Below are 15,545 nucleotides of genomic sequence, written 5' to 3'. Positions count from 1 at the left end.
AATATCGTATCATCGGAGAACGCGAATTCGATTATGCGCACTGTTCAAAACATACAGAGGTGAGCCTGCCTGGAGAGAAGTAAAAAATAGGTTGCAGCCGCCAAATTACTCTTCAAGGAACGACCACTCATATAAATTGAGGGAAAGAAGACAGAGGACGGACACTGGAAAGTTTTCTTTTCTCAATCGTATTATTAGGGACTGGAATGCTTTACCTGCAGACTTACTAAAGGCTTTACCAATAACCAAAAATGTATTTAAAAATAGGCTTAAGGACTTTATTAATAGACGGTAGTATATTATACACACTATTTAAAGGGTGTATTTGATTCTTGTTATTTGAACTGTTCTATCAGTGAGGAAGTGTGTTGTGTCAGGGAAGTGTGTAGTGTCAGTGAAGTCTATTGTGTAAGTGAAGTGTGTTTGTGTCATTGAACTGGCTGTGCAAAAGTGCCGAAAGGTACTTGTGCAGGTATAAACCCGTCACACTCGTGGGTCTTAGTTCGAACTTATGGTTAAGATACAAATTAAATTTACTTTAAATGTTATTTTAAGTGATCGTGCTTCATTTAATTTAGGATGCTCCTTATTATTATTATTATTATTATTATTATTATTATTATTATTATTATTATTATTATTCCGGAGGAAATTAAACACAGAATAAATATGGGAAATGCCTGTTATTATTCGGTTGAGAAGATTTTATCATCCAGTCTGCTGTCAAAAAATCTGAAAGTTAGAATTTATAAAAACAGTTATATTACCCGTTCTTCTGTATGGTTGTGAAACTTGGACTCTCACTTTGAGAGAGGAACATAGGTTAAGGGTGTTTGAGAATAAGGTGCTTAGGAAAATATTTGGGGCTAAGAGGGATGAAGTTACAGGAGAATGGAGAAAGTTACACGCATTGTATTCTTCACCTGACATAATTAGGAACATTAAATCCAGACATTTGAGATGGGCAGGGCATGTAGCACGCATGGGCGAATCCAGAAATGCATATAGAGTGTTAGTTGGGAGGCCGGAGGGAAAAAGACCTTTGGGGAGGCCGAGACGTAGATGGGAAGATAATATTAAAATTGATTTGAAGGAGGTGGGATATGATGATAGAGACTGGATTGATCTTGCTCAGGATAGGGGCCTATGGCAGGCTTATGTGAGGGCGGCAATGAACCATCGGGTTCCTTAAAAGCCAGTAAGTAAGTAACATTATTATTAATTATTGTTTTTTTATTAGTTGTGTTTATTATTAATTGTCATTATTTAGTGTAATTAGTTACCACTGCCACCCATTTGCTGTGTGAATACATACATACATCAAAACCAAAAAAATTTCCTTACAAGGATATACACGCAAACAAATGCAGAGACGGGAACGCATTGCACGTTGCAACTGTGGGAGACACTTGTGCCACTGTTGCTCTAAGGCCGTGTCGTGAATCTATAGTACAAAAGCGCAGACCGACCCATCTAACAAAATGAGAGTAGCAAGCCAAACCCACAACGAAAATGGTTAACCAATCATAACACGTTTATCCATCTGACGTCACTGAAACTCCTGTTAACAAAATAAAAGGGAGATGAGATGGAGTGATGGGGGCTCCTAAAACTGGGTGCTCTATCCATGAGATCCAGCATGTGTGAGCAGAAGGGAGGGGGGACAGAAAACCGGTTCACTCGTGGAACCTTCGTGTCAACACCCTTCAGGAAATAAAATGATTAATTTCCTGTAAGCTGCACTTTCTCCATTCACAGCTTCTTGTATATTTTGGAGATGAATGTGAAGTGTCACGCATAAATTTCATTGTAAAAGTATTTAAAGTCGTGGCTCGATTTATAACACACGTTCAGTGCACACAGAGCGATTTCGTCAATTCACAGTAAAAACTTCTGCCCCGTGCGGAAGAACAAGAATGTATTTCTTTATTAATAAATACTTACTTACTTACTTACTTACTTACTGGCTTTTAAGGAACCCGAAGGTTCATTGCCGCCCTCACATAAGCCCGCCAGCGGTCCCTATCCTGTGCAAGATTAATCCAGTCTCTCACCTCAAATCCATTTTAATATTATCCTCCCATCTACGTCTCGGTCTCCCTAAAGGTCTTTTTCCTTCCGGCCTCCCAACTAACACTCTATATGCATTTCTGGATTCGCCCATACATGCTACATGCCCTGCCCATCTCAAATGTCTGGATTTAATGTTCCTAATTATGTCAGGTGAAGAATACAATGCGTGCAGTTCTGTGTTGTGTAACTTTCTCCATTCTCCTGTAACTTCATCCCGCTTAGCCCCAAATATTTTCCTAAGCACCTTATTCTCAAACACCCTTAACCTATGTTCCTCTCTCAGAGTGAGAGTCCAAGTTTCACAACCATACAGAAGAACCGGTAATATAACTGTTTTATAAATTCTAACTTTCAGATTTTTGGACAGCAGACTGGATGATAAGAGCTTCTCAGCCGAATAATAACACGCATTTCCCATATTTATTCTGCGTTTAATTTCCTCCCGAGTGATTAATAAATACTGCGCCTTGTTTTATTATACTTCCGAACTGCTGAGCCTAGTAGCTATGAGATGACCAATGGTAATGGAGTAATGGTTCAAGAAGAATAGTGGGGAGGAGGTCAAAATGTAGACAAAGCACGCAGCGAATAGGGATTATAAAGAATGGACACTGAGCGAATTTTCCTGTGTTTTGTTTCTCTGTGCGCCGGCGTTTAGTTCCACTTTCAAGCGCTAGAGGTTAGTGTAATCGAGCATACGCTAAGATAATTGAGAGTAGAGTTGAGACACAGGATCCAAACATCGCCTACCTTATTGCATAATCCAGTAACGCTTTGCTTCAAATAAATTCAAGTTAACAGCTTTTCCTTATTTCTCAGTGGCAAACTAGCATCTGCTGCTGAATTAGCCGTGAAGAAGAAAGTCAATAAGTATGCTCATCTTTTAGACAATTATATCTTTGTCCCATTTGCTGTGGAGACCTTCGGTCCTTGGAGTCATGACGCTAAAGTTTTGGTATCTCAAATCGGCCAAATTTTGATCTCCATTACTGGTGATCGCCGTTGCACTACTTATTTGCGTCAACGCTTAAGTATTGCTATTAAACGCGGAAATGCAATGAGCGTTTTGGGTACTCTTCCAGAGTCCAGCCCTTTGGACGAACTTTTTCTCCTGTAAAATTGTTTATCTCTATGCAAATGTTTATGTTGTAATAATATTTTTTTTTATATTTCAGAAATAATAAATTATATTATAGAATAATAAAATACATTATAAAATTAAGTATCGAATTCGTTTAATATTTGTATATAATATAACATAGGGATATGGTTTTACTTCTCATAGGAGTTTTGTTTTTCCATTTTCAGCGTTTTTACATATTTTAATTGTTGTTGTGGTCAACGTCTCAACTCTCATTATAAAGGAACTATAGGGCCGTATTCATTGACATTTTTAGCGCGGGCTTTCGGTGGATTATCAGCGTTTTTTGTATCCATAAACCAGTGTTAGCGATAGGATATGATTTGAATTCTGTACTAGTAACCAGTGGATAGCCGGGCTAGCTTAGTACGCTCGTAGCGCGTGCTGCGAAATGTCTATGAATAGCACCCTTAGAGTCTAGCCATTACAGTTAATGACGGATTTATTATTTTATGGATCCAATTTATTTTATTTAAGTACATAATGTACCTAGATGTATTAATTATATGTGTTATATTTCCGCTGTGTCGACTGCTAGCTGGTGTGATGTCAGCGCCAACTCTAGGGAGAAAGCAGAATCTCACGCTCTAGCTGGCTTGAAGGTCATTGAAATCAGTCCGGCTACATCAAAGGTACCGACGCGAAGTGTCCATACTTAATAACCCATATGCTGGAGCACCTTTCCATAACCGATTCTCACCTTTTTCTTCTCTTCTCAGGTTCAAGGTTCGGAATCATGGATTTTTACAACGTAAGGGAAAGGAGGGTAAAGGTTCATTCAATATGAAAATTAAACATAACATAAGCGTTAACTTAAACATGTAAACGTTACGGTAAAATCAAGAACATTCACAATGGGGATATAAACATAACTGCAAAGATACTTGGTAACCATGGAAACATAACAACAATGTCATTTCCTCATATTCTGTCGTATACTTCAGCGCTCCACGATTGTGTTCTGTTTGCAAATCACGTAAGCATTAGCATGAAAGTTTGGAGTTTGCAAACTTTCATGTTAACGTCTAACGGCAAAGTTAATGTCAGTGTTTATGTGAATCATTGTGAATGATCCCATTTGGTAACCTGGGCGCAAACTTCTGTGTTTATATAATTTATAATTGTTACCATAACATATGTATTCTGTAGGACCAAAAAAAAAAAAAAAAATCTTTACGTAGATTCTGTGATTATGTTACGGTTATGTTTAATTTTCATCGTGACCGGGCCTTAAGTGTGAGCACCTACTGTATTATTGTCTGTGGAATCTATTGTATTATAGATGGAATATTGAAAGATTGTTTAATGAATGACAATATTATACAGATTATAAATTCAGCAGATGGACTTTAGGAGAAGCTACAATTTGCTGATGATCAAATTATACTACCAGACGACTATGACGATATTGAATACATGAGCAGAAAAATCATTGAAGAATATGAAAAATCTGGATTAAAATTTAATTTTGAAAAATCTCATTATATGGTTATTGGGGGAAAGAAACAAAATCTGATAACTGAAAATAAAGGTGTTATTAAATATAGTAATAAATACAAATATTTAGGTGTTAATAGCCTACACTTGTAACTGAGTTTTTTTTACATTATTCTAGAGTACAATGCCCGCAACAGAAATATGAGATTTGGTAATAAATTTAACTATAACTGTAGAAACGAGAAATAATAGACACTGATTACAAAAAAGGGCCCCAGAATAATAGTCGCATACAAATCCTTCGTAAATTGAACATAACTCGCGCACTCTTATCCGCTCATTCTGTGCATTTCTACATCCTTACTTACTTACAAATGGCTTTTAAAGAACCCGGAGGTTCATTGCCGCCTTCATATAAGCCCGCCATCGTTCCCTATCTTGAGCAAGATTAATCCAGTTAATCCTAGGCTACTATCATATCCCACCTCCCTCAAATCCATTTTAATATTATCCTCCCATCTACATCTCGACCTCCCAAAGGTCTTTTTCCCTCAGGTCTCCCAACTAACAGTCTATACGCATTTCCGGATTTACCCATACGTGCTACATGCCCTGCCCATCTCAAACGTCTGGATTTAATATTTCTAATTATGCTGTGTCAGGTGAAGAATACAACGTGTAGTTCTGTATTCTCCTGTAACTTCATCCTTCTTAGCCCCAAATATTTTCCTAAGCACCTTATTCTCAAACATCCTTACCCTCTCTTTCTCTCTCAAAGTAAGAGTCCAAGTTTCACAACCATAATTATAGAACAACCGGTAATATACATAACTGTTTTAGCCTATAAATTCTAACTTTCAGCTTTTTTGAGAGCAAACTGTATGACAAAAGCTTTTCAACCGAATAATAACAGGCATTTTCCATATTTATTCTGCGTTCAAATTCCTAAATCCAACTGAAAAAATTTTTCATTCTATTCATGTACGTAGTAATCTGTCCTGCCTCATAATCTTGTGAGTGTAACGACTCCTATTTGTAGTATATTATTACGAAGTTAAGAAACACAAGCACTAAGTTAACTTGTGAGTGTAACAACTCCTATTTGTAGTATATTATTACGAAGTTAAGATATACAAGCACTAAGATAACTTGTGAGTGTAACAACTCCTATTTGTAGTACATTATTACGAAGTTAAGAAATACAAGTACTAAGATAACTTGTGAGTGTACAACAACTCCTATTTGTAGTATATTATTACGAAGTTAAGAAATACAAGTACTAAGATAACTTGTGAGTGTAACAACTCCTATTTGTATTATATTATTACGAAGTTAAGAAATACAAGTACTAAGATAAATTGTGAGTGTAACAACTCCTATTTGTAGTATATTATTACGAAGTTAAGAAATACAAGTACTAAGATAACTTGTAAGTGTACGACTCCGGATAACGTGTGAGTGTAACGACTCCTGTTTGTAGTATATTATTGCGAAGTTAAGAAATACAATCACTAAGATAACTTGTGAGCGTAACGACCCGGATAACTTGTGAGTGTAACGATGCCTATTTGTAGCATATTATTACGAAGATAAGAAATGCAGGTACTAAGATAATTTGTGAGTGTAACGACTCCTATTTGTAGTATATTATTACGAAGTTAAGAAATACAAGTACTAAGATAACTTGTAAATGTACGACTCCGGATAACGTGTGAGTGTAACGACTCCTGTTTGTAGTATATTATTGCGAAGTTAAGAAATACAATCACTAAGATAACTTGTGAGCGTAACGACCCGGATGACTTGTGAGTGTAACGATGCCTATTTGTAGCATATTATTACGAAGATAAGAAATACAGGTACTAAGATAACTTGTGAGTGTAACGACTCCTATTTGTGGTATACTATTACGAAGTTAAGAAATACAAGTACTAAGATAACTTGTGAGTGTAACGACTCCTATTTGTAGTGTATTACGAAGTTAAGAAATACAAGTACTAAGATAGCTTGTGGGTGTAACGATTCCTGTTTGTAGTATATTATTACGAAGTTAAGGAATACAAGTACTAAGATAACTTGTGAGTGTAACGATTCCTATTTGCAGTATATTATTACGAAGATAAGAAATACAAGTACTAAGATAACTTGTGAGTGTACGACTCCGGATAACGTGTGAGTGTAACGACTCCTGTTTGTAGTATATTATTACGAAGTTAAGAAATGCAGGTACTAAGATAACCTGTGAGTGTAACGACTCCTGTTTGTAGTATATTATTGCGAAGTTAAGAAATACAATCACTAAGATAACTTGTGCGTGTAACGACTCCTGTTTGCAGTATATTATTGCGAAGTTAAGAAATACAATCACTAAGATAACTTGTGAGTGTAACGACCCGGATAACTTGTGAGTGTAACGATGCCTATTTGTAGCATATTACTAAGATAAGAAATGCAGGTACTAAGATAACTTGTGAGTGTAACGGCTCCTGTTTGTAGTATATTATTACCAAGTTAAGAAATACAACCACTAAGTTAACTTGTGAGCGTAACGACTCCGGATAACTTGTGAGTGTAACGACTCCTATTTGTAGTACATTATTACGAAGTTAAGAAATATAATCACTAAGATGACTTGTGAGTGTAACGACTCCTATTTGTAGTACATTATCACGAAGTTAAGAAATATAATCACTAAGATAACTTGTGAGTGTAACGACTCCTATTTGTAGTATATTATTACGAAGTTAAGAAATACAAGCACTAAGATAACTTATGAGTGTAAGACTCCGGATAACTTGTGTGTGTAACGACTCCTATTTGTAGTATATTATTACGAAGTTAAGAAATAAAACGATGATGACCATAATATAATTTAATGATAATTTTTATATATTTAAGTAACTTGCGCCTGACAGTCACTTGTCCACTTACCTCATTCTCCAGGTCCACGTTGTAGTCGAAGAAGTGGGGCTCTGTGTACATCCACTCGCAGCAAGTTTGTAGGTAGGCGTCCATCACATGTGCTGAGCCACTCGAGTGAGTGTGCGACACCTTGGATACTCTCCGCGAGTGTAGCGGCCCTAATCCCACCGAGTAGAACCCACCAAGTATGCGTCACTGTTAGGGCTTGCAAGTTGCCATAAGCTACTAGCAGAGCTGGAAGTTCGCACATCGAACCTATGAAGTTAGATACGTTGTGTATTATACAGGGACATCATTTTATTTCTACTTCATTTTTTATTGTTCCTGAGTTTTTTTAATGTACTTCACTCTCACCCCCTCTACTAGTACACTTCCAACCGTTCTCCATACAGAACCAAGGGTATACAGTCAAAGTCGCCTTACGGTCACAGTAAATACGAACAGTATTGTCGGACCATCGGATCTATGCCCCTTCAGCGCTGTCGTCGTTCTTGGAAAAGTTAACGCCTCTACTCACCCCATTCCACCCGTTTCTCTCCCACTACGTCAAACACCAGGCCACGAACCTTGCTGAATAGGGATGTTGCCAAACTTCCGTCAAACAGTATCATGTCTCTTGAATATTGCTTATAATACTGTAAGGTTAATTATTATTTATTCATAATTTAATTTAAGTAGGTCTAATGACGCTGACTGCCTTATGCCAAATGCTATTATTTGCTTAATAATATTTCTTTCGCCACTCCGTGCTACAGTATTCATGTTGAGTTGACAACACTGGACTGCAAGTGCAAATATTGTCAACTGTCCCGCAAGAAGGCTCAAAATTGTGAGTAGTGGGGGAGAGAAAGAGAGAGGGATAGAAAAGAGAGAAATAGGAATGCAGGGAGAGAAATGAATTGCCGAGGCTGAAAAGGAATTAAGGTTCAGTTCGCATATCTTACGGGGGCACAGATCCGATGGTCGGACTATACTGAGTTAGTGAAATATGTTCGCGTTTTCCAGTGACGAAAGAGCTTTCAATATTGAATCATATTTTCACGCAGGTACTGTCGTCCGTTTGTCTACGTCGCATCCCGGTTTCCCCCACCTGCTTCTGCTCGCCCCTCAGTAAAGGCTAGTGGCTAAGCAGTCTTAGTTTTTTCTGAAAACATTAATTTCTGTTAGGAATTGGACGACTTCATAATATTATCCAACTGTTTCAAATAACTTAAATAAAAGGTTAATTAATTAATTGCCATGTGATTTCCCTCCTTTGTACAACCCTGCGACAAAACCACTTGGACGGACAGTAGATAGCATGTCTGAGTAATTTTATCTTTTCGGTTGGGCAGAAGTGAAGATTGAATTTACAGTACGTAAGGTACTCTTTTATAGAGTAGGTACAGAATTATTTCAACATCAGTTACTAGTATGAAGGACGAAACTGGTAATTGGAATTAGGTACAACAGTATATAGTGCAATAATATGCATATTAGAACTGAAGCCTGTATTGAAACGAACTTCCACCATTTTCAAAAAGTGTTTAAATATCCATATTATGATTATTTTTCAATTTAACTTAATTCTCTAAATTGTACGCTAATATGCTGTATACAGTATAATATACACTGCATAATGAATACGTTCGCATGGATAACTCAGTTCGTGAGTAAAAACACTCATTGTTAATACTGTACTGTATTTTGATTAAACAAAAACCTAATTAAAATTATCAAACTCAAAATCGCGGTATTTCCTAGTTTACGTAAATGGATAAACTACTTTTCTTCCCTCCTGTACCTAGTAAAGTGATTTGTTTGTATATTACGCCAGTATCATCGAACTCCAATCGTGGAAGGGGGTAGCGAACGGTGTTTTCGATTCTCAACAAGGTATAGCCAGGTTAATATTAGAAATGTTAGTAAAAATAAAATTATGTCCTTGTATATGCTTTAAATTGAATAGTAATCTACAGGGACATCATTTTATTTTTACTTCAATTATTATTGTACCTGCGTTTCTAAGTGTACTTGATTCCCACCCCTTTCACTAATGTCCTGCTAACGTCAGTCACACAAACTTACGGCCGCTGTTGCTAGCAGTGACGTAAACAGTACAAGGTACAGCGTGTTTCAGAAATATGTTGCATTTTGTATAGAAGAAGAAGCTTATATTATTGAAGTTTATTTTCACACAAGTATGGTATGTAGCATAATTGAATTTATCTGTGTGGACTGAGCACAAGTGAAGATTAGAGTTACCGAAAGTACGGTACCCTATAATATGGTGCGGTACTTAACAGCATTATTTAAACAAGAGTTTTGTTTTACTGTTTATAGGTATGAAGGACGATGATGGAAACTGGAATTACAATATAACAGAATGTGAACAACAGTTTTTTTTTTCACAATTTTTTATTATACCATTACGGAATATTTTCGTAGAAATGTCATTAATCAGGTAGATAAATTTAGAGCATCAAAGTGTACAGAAAGGAAGAAAAGTGTAATATGGCCAACAAAGGTGACAGAAGATGCTGTAGAAGATGCTAGAGAAAGGATGCAGCGAGGTCGTAATAAGTCTGTCAAGAAATTAGCTGTAGAAATTGGGGTTTCTTAAGGAAGTGCTCACAAAATTCTCAGGAATAAATTAGGTTAGTAATATGCTGAATAAAGTAGACATTACATAATGTATATAACCGCCTGAAGAATTGAGTTTGTGAAAAAAATTGTTACTATTCTACTGTTTTTTGATAATAAACTGTAAAGTAATGACCAAATTGAAAATCGTAATACTATATTTCCCTGTAACATAAATGGATACACTACTTTTCTCTCCTCCTATAGCTAGTAAAATGATTTGTTTACATATTGCACTAGCAACTTCAAACTCCTGTAATGGAAGGGGGGTAACAGTGTTTCCGAGTATAGCCAGGTTAATGTTAGAAATGTTGGTAAAAATAAAGTGATGTCCCTGTATATACCTCTATTGATGAATTGGTTAGGGTCTATGCTTGTAATTTGAAGTAATTTGCATGATATGTATTATTAATTTCTGTGTATCTCAACTGATTGCATTGTTTATGCCTTAAATTGAATTAACTTGTTATGTATTATATTTAAAACTCAACTGATGAATAATCGTTTGCGTTTGTAAATTTAATAATCTGATTGGCTATGTATTGTATATTTTTAGTAGAGCCTCGATGTAGCTCAGTCGGCAGACTCGCTGGCCTGCTGATCCGGAGCCGCGCTCGGGCCTTGGTTGCCACTCCCGTTTGGTCTCATTGGTTTCTTCCGAGGTTTTCCCTAGCCGTGGGACTGATGCCGGATGGTCTATGGCATACATGGGCACAATTTTCGGTTACGTGAGGCACTCGATTTGAACTAGTTTGTTTACTAGGAGAGGAGACTGCAGAGTAGGATGGGAAATATAAACTGCTGTGACCTGCGTCACCTTATCGTAATCGCTAAGGCGGTCAGTGGCGAATTATTAGGAAAGCGCTTGGTTAACGTGAGAGACTCGAAAACTTTTATTCGATTTGGCAAATTAATTCGGCAGCTTTAATCATAAACCTCTTTACTATTTCTCCATCACTGAACTGATATAAATCACAGGCGAGAAATTGCGTAACTAGCCAATAATATTCCATCACGTTGTCTACGTTTATTTTCTTGAATATTCTGGCGTTTCTCGAGATTACTTAATAGATTTGCACGTTCTTAACCTAAAATAATTTCAGAAAATCATATTTCGTTTTCTACGCACATTTGATATATTTTTTATAAATTTCTTTTGGAAATAATACGTACAGACGACATTTAATTCCTCGTAGGCTACCTTTTAATGCAGCGTGTTTAAGGTATAATATCGTATTTAGTATACTATGCAAATGTTAAGATCATAAATTTTCTTCGGAATAGTACGAAAAATAGCATTTAATTTGTCTTACCTTCTGATTCAGCATGTTCTTTATGACAGAAGGAGTAATGTCGTTGTATATTAAATTTATTAATGCCGAATAGGATTTTCGAGCATAACATACATCGTATGTTCTCCCCTTCTAAACAGCAAAAAAACTCTTCCTTCCATTTCTCATGAAATAATCGTTTTCTAAAGCGTACACACTGCTTTGATAATGGCATTATGCCACCACTGATATTGCTTATGAAACTGATATAGAACCTGTCCACGCCTAGGAGCTGCGTGAGGGAGGAACGGGGACTGTGAAGATGATGTCACTCAGAGCGATAAGCTCTGTGAAGGTCAGTGAGGCATTATTTCTCAAGTGAGGCACGATGCCCATCTCTGGTCTATGGCGAGTTCTCGGCCTCACTTCATTTCAGCCCCTTTGATCTGATTATCTGGGTGGGTTTTTTTCCGAGGTTTTCCCTAACCATAAGGCAAATGCCAGGTAAACTTTTGGCGAATCCTCACGCCTCACCTCATCTCACTAAATCTCGCCAAAATATTGTAAAAAATTGTAGAAAATTGCAAAATTGTAAAATATTGTAAAAATTGTAATTGTAATCTTGTAAATTTTTTACTTGTTCCACATCTTAAAGCTTCATTGCTTATGTAAGATCTGTGCAATATAATAAATGAAATGAAAAAAAAAATACACTTCGGACATAGATGTATGAGGTTAAATCGATGTAGATTAACCCAAACTACATTATCCTGAAGTATTTTACATTCCTCCTGAGACACCCTGTATAGGCATACACCTATAGTTGTCTCTTCTATAAAGATCTGTATTTGCAGTTTCAGGGGAATTTTCGAAATGAATTCATTAATAATTCCCTCGTATGTAGCTACAATTTATTAAGAAAGCAAACCGTTATTTGGAATATTGAGTGCCTTATAAAGCGAGTAATAATGAAAAAGGCACAACCAACAGAGTAATGCAAAGACTGTGTAGAAAAATATGAACCGCAAAACTGGTCACTTTGTAAACCTGTTCTCTTTTCTTAAGAGAATTATAGCCGTACTGGAATCCGAACCGAGTAACTTTAGAATGGGAGATCTCATGTTTCCTCCTTTAAGGTAACACATTCTTCCTTCAAGTCTGTACATTCTTATTGCACGATCACTGTGACACATCAAGAACAACTAACAATAAAATTCATAGTTACTCGAAGCTATGGAGTGGTAAAAAGAAGTTTGATGAACGGAACACAGCTCTCCAAACAAATAAAATTGTATAAAGTGACGGCACTCCCAGTGTTCACCTGCAGCCTTAATAATACTATTTTATAGTTCTACACAACGCAAAAAGAAACAATTCATAATATACCGTGGTTACAAATTATTACACGATTTCAGAAGGCTATATTTTCACCAATATTGAACATAAATACATGATCTTACCACCATATTTGAAGTTTTATACAGACCTTAGATGCACTCGATTTGAGTCCCACGTGTAATACTGCAGACGTTTAGGCGGTGATCCCAATCTTGCCAAACTCTCTCAAGCATGTCTTGTGTGATGTTCCTGATTGCTGTGTTAATGCGCCTTCTCAATTTAGCCAACGTCGCTGGAAATGGAGGTATGTAAACATTGTTCTTGACGAAACCCCACAGAAAGGAAACACCCTGAAATCCGGTGAAAGGGGTGGCCATGTGCAGAAGGTGTTGTCCGTTGCACGATCAATCCATCGACCTGGTAGGTGTTGATTTAGGAAAATTGGTAATGTCATAACTAAGCTTAGTATTCCTGCTACCAAAAGACTCAAGTTGCGGGTAAATAGTCTATATAGTAAGTGGAATCCGGGTGATGCAGCAGAGAAAGAGACAGACAAATATGTTCTTACTGCATGTTCGTAGAGTACATCCAACCTGAAATAAAAGTAGAGCAACTACTGACTTTATCATCTAACGGCGCAACAGCTCGAAGTTGGCCAGGGCCTACCTGCGTGACAAACATTATTTCTTCATAAAGTATGGGTACAAAGTGCTGACGGATTTGGGGCTCATTTTGAATATGTTCCTTCATGTACTTTTCTAGAAATTCTCTAAAGTGTTTATTTTTCAATTTATTAAGCGGTATATTGGCATTGGCCATCATGGCACATAGATCCCTGCAAAACATGGATTTCTTATCGTACTCTCAGAGTTTGATGGTAACTTACTGCTTGTTTTGAGTTACGTTCAACCATATTTCTTTGCCTTTTTGTATTGCAGTGTCTTTCAGTGCACTGTTTTCTTGTAACTTTCATATCTACCTTGCACAACTTACATGTAATGTAAATTATTATTGGCTCCGAACTCCTGAATTAAGTCCTCCAGCCTTTCATACTTCGAACTTTCTGTCTTCGGCATTTTACCTCCTCACAAACACAAATGTTACGTTAAGTAAATAATACTTTTACACTTCATTAGTTTAAAGCACTCACTATGGCCGTGTTCCGGCTTTAACACAAACTAGAGTGAGCGTGAGTAAGATGCGGTTCTATGTTGTATCAGACGGGACGTATCCCTAGGCTGTGACGTCAGGTACAGTATGAGAGTAGGCAACTGTATTCCAGCTTAGACGTAGCTGAAATACTAAGCTTAGTCATAATTCATGAACGAGGAGGAACGGGATTCATTTTCCAACAAGACTGAGCCCCACATTGACGTCCGGAGGTACTTAAATCAACATCTACCAGGTCGATGGATTGGTGGTGCAACGGACGCAGACAGCATCTTCTGCACATGACCACTCCGTTCACCGGATTTCACAGTGTGTGATTTCTTTCTGTGGGATTTTGTCAAGGACAATGTTTACATACTCCACTTCTAGCGACGTTGGCCGAATTGAAGAGGGGCATTAACACAGCAATCATGAACGTCACACAAGACATGCTTGACAGAGTTTGGCAAGAATGGGATCACCGCCTGGACGTCTGTTGTATTACACGGGGGGCTCAGATCGAGTGCATCTAAGGCAGCGGTGACCAAAACTCGAGCTGCAGTGATTACATGTGACAGACAGCCTATGAAGTAAGGAGACGGAGGAAAGGTACTTGGCGTGAAAACTACAACCAGTGGTGGTTCCTGTACTAACATCTTGATCAATCCCGCGGATAAAAATCTCAAACTTTGCTGTATCAGTAATGTCACTGCTGTCATCAAGAGCCAGTGAATAATATACGATTTTTCTTGCTTCTTTTTTTAAGCTTCCTCTTGAATATAATCATGAATTTTCTAAATTCTTCTCTCGACACTTGATCAAGAAATTCGCAGTTTTTCAAAATTAAAAACTTCTTATGGACAAGTTATTTAAGCTATTTTAAACATTACTCTTTTGAGAAATTCTGTTCTATTAAAAGGCTTTAGAGCACGAGATATTTCAAATCCCATTACGTAGCTGACTTCCTAACATTTATTTGTGTCATCTTTCTCTTCCTGGCTATGATTTAAGGCATGTCAATTATTCCTGGAGTTTAACAGTTCGTTGACACATAATATTGAATCAGTTTTACTACAATATTATTATTAAATGAATAGCTAATAAAGTTACCCTCATCTAAATATTTAGAAATTAAAATTGAGATAAAACGTAATAACTGTATCCTACTAGGGAGAAGATCTAAAAAAATATCACTATTCATGCACGTACGGAAGACTTATAGAAACACATAGTCCACACCTGTGGAGTAACGGTCAGCGCGTCTGGCCGCGAAACCAGGTGGCCCGGATTCGAATCCCGGTCGGGACAAGTTACCTGGTTGAGGTTTTTCCGGGATTTTCCCTCAACCCAATACGAGCAAATGCTGGGTAACTTTCGGTGCTGGACCCCGGACTCATTTCACCGGCATTATCACCTTCATTTCATTCAGACGCTAAATAACCTGAGATGTTGATATAGCGTCGTAAAATAACCAAAAAAAATAGAAACACATACTTAGTCAGTAATAATAATAATAATAATAATAATACATTATTCAGCGTGGCAATTAATGTTTCTATATACTCCTAATTGAACCGTTGAGTAAAGTAAAC

General features: G+C 37.0%; 1 protein-coding gene across 1 annotated transcript in view; it reads right to left on the bottom strand.

Moving 5' to 3' along the window:
* The window catches only part of eya (eya transcriptional coactivator and phosphatase 2), a 630,584-nt gene extending 622,918 nt beyond the window's left edge, over positions 1–7,666 (bottom strand). Inside the window, exon 1 of the mRNA XM_069822274.1 lies at positions 7,583–7,666. Coding sequence (XP_069678375.1) covers positions 7,583–7,666 — 84 coding nt within the window. The remainder of the gene's footprint in view (positions 1–7,582) is intronic.
* Positions 7,667–15,545: the final 7,879 nt, after the last annotated feature.

Source organism: Periplaneta americana, chromosome 3 (assembly GCF_040183065.1).
Source record: "Periplaneta americana isolate PAMFEO1 chromosome 3, P.americana_PAMFEO1_priV1, whole genome shotgun sequence".
NCBI classification, from domain to species: domain Eukaryota; kingdom Metazoa; phylum Arthropoda; class Insecta; order Blattodea; family Blattidae; genus Periplaneta; species Periplaneta americana.
The sequence above is the reverse complement of the archived record's forward strand: the minus strand, read 5'-3'. Positions and strand labels throughout refer to the sequence as shown.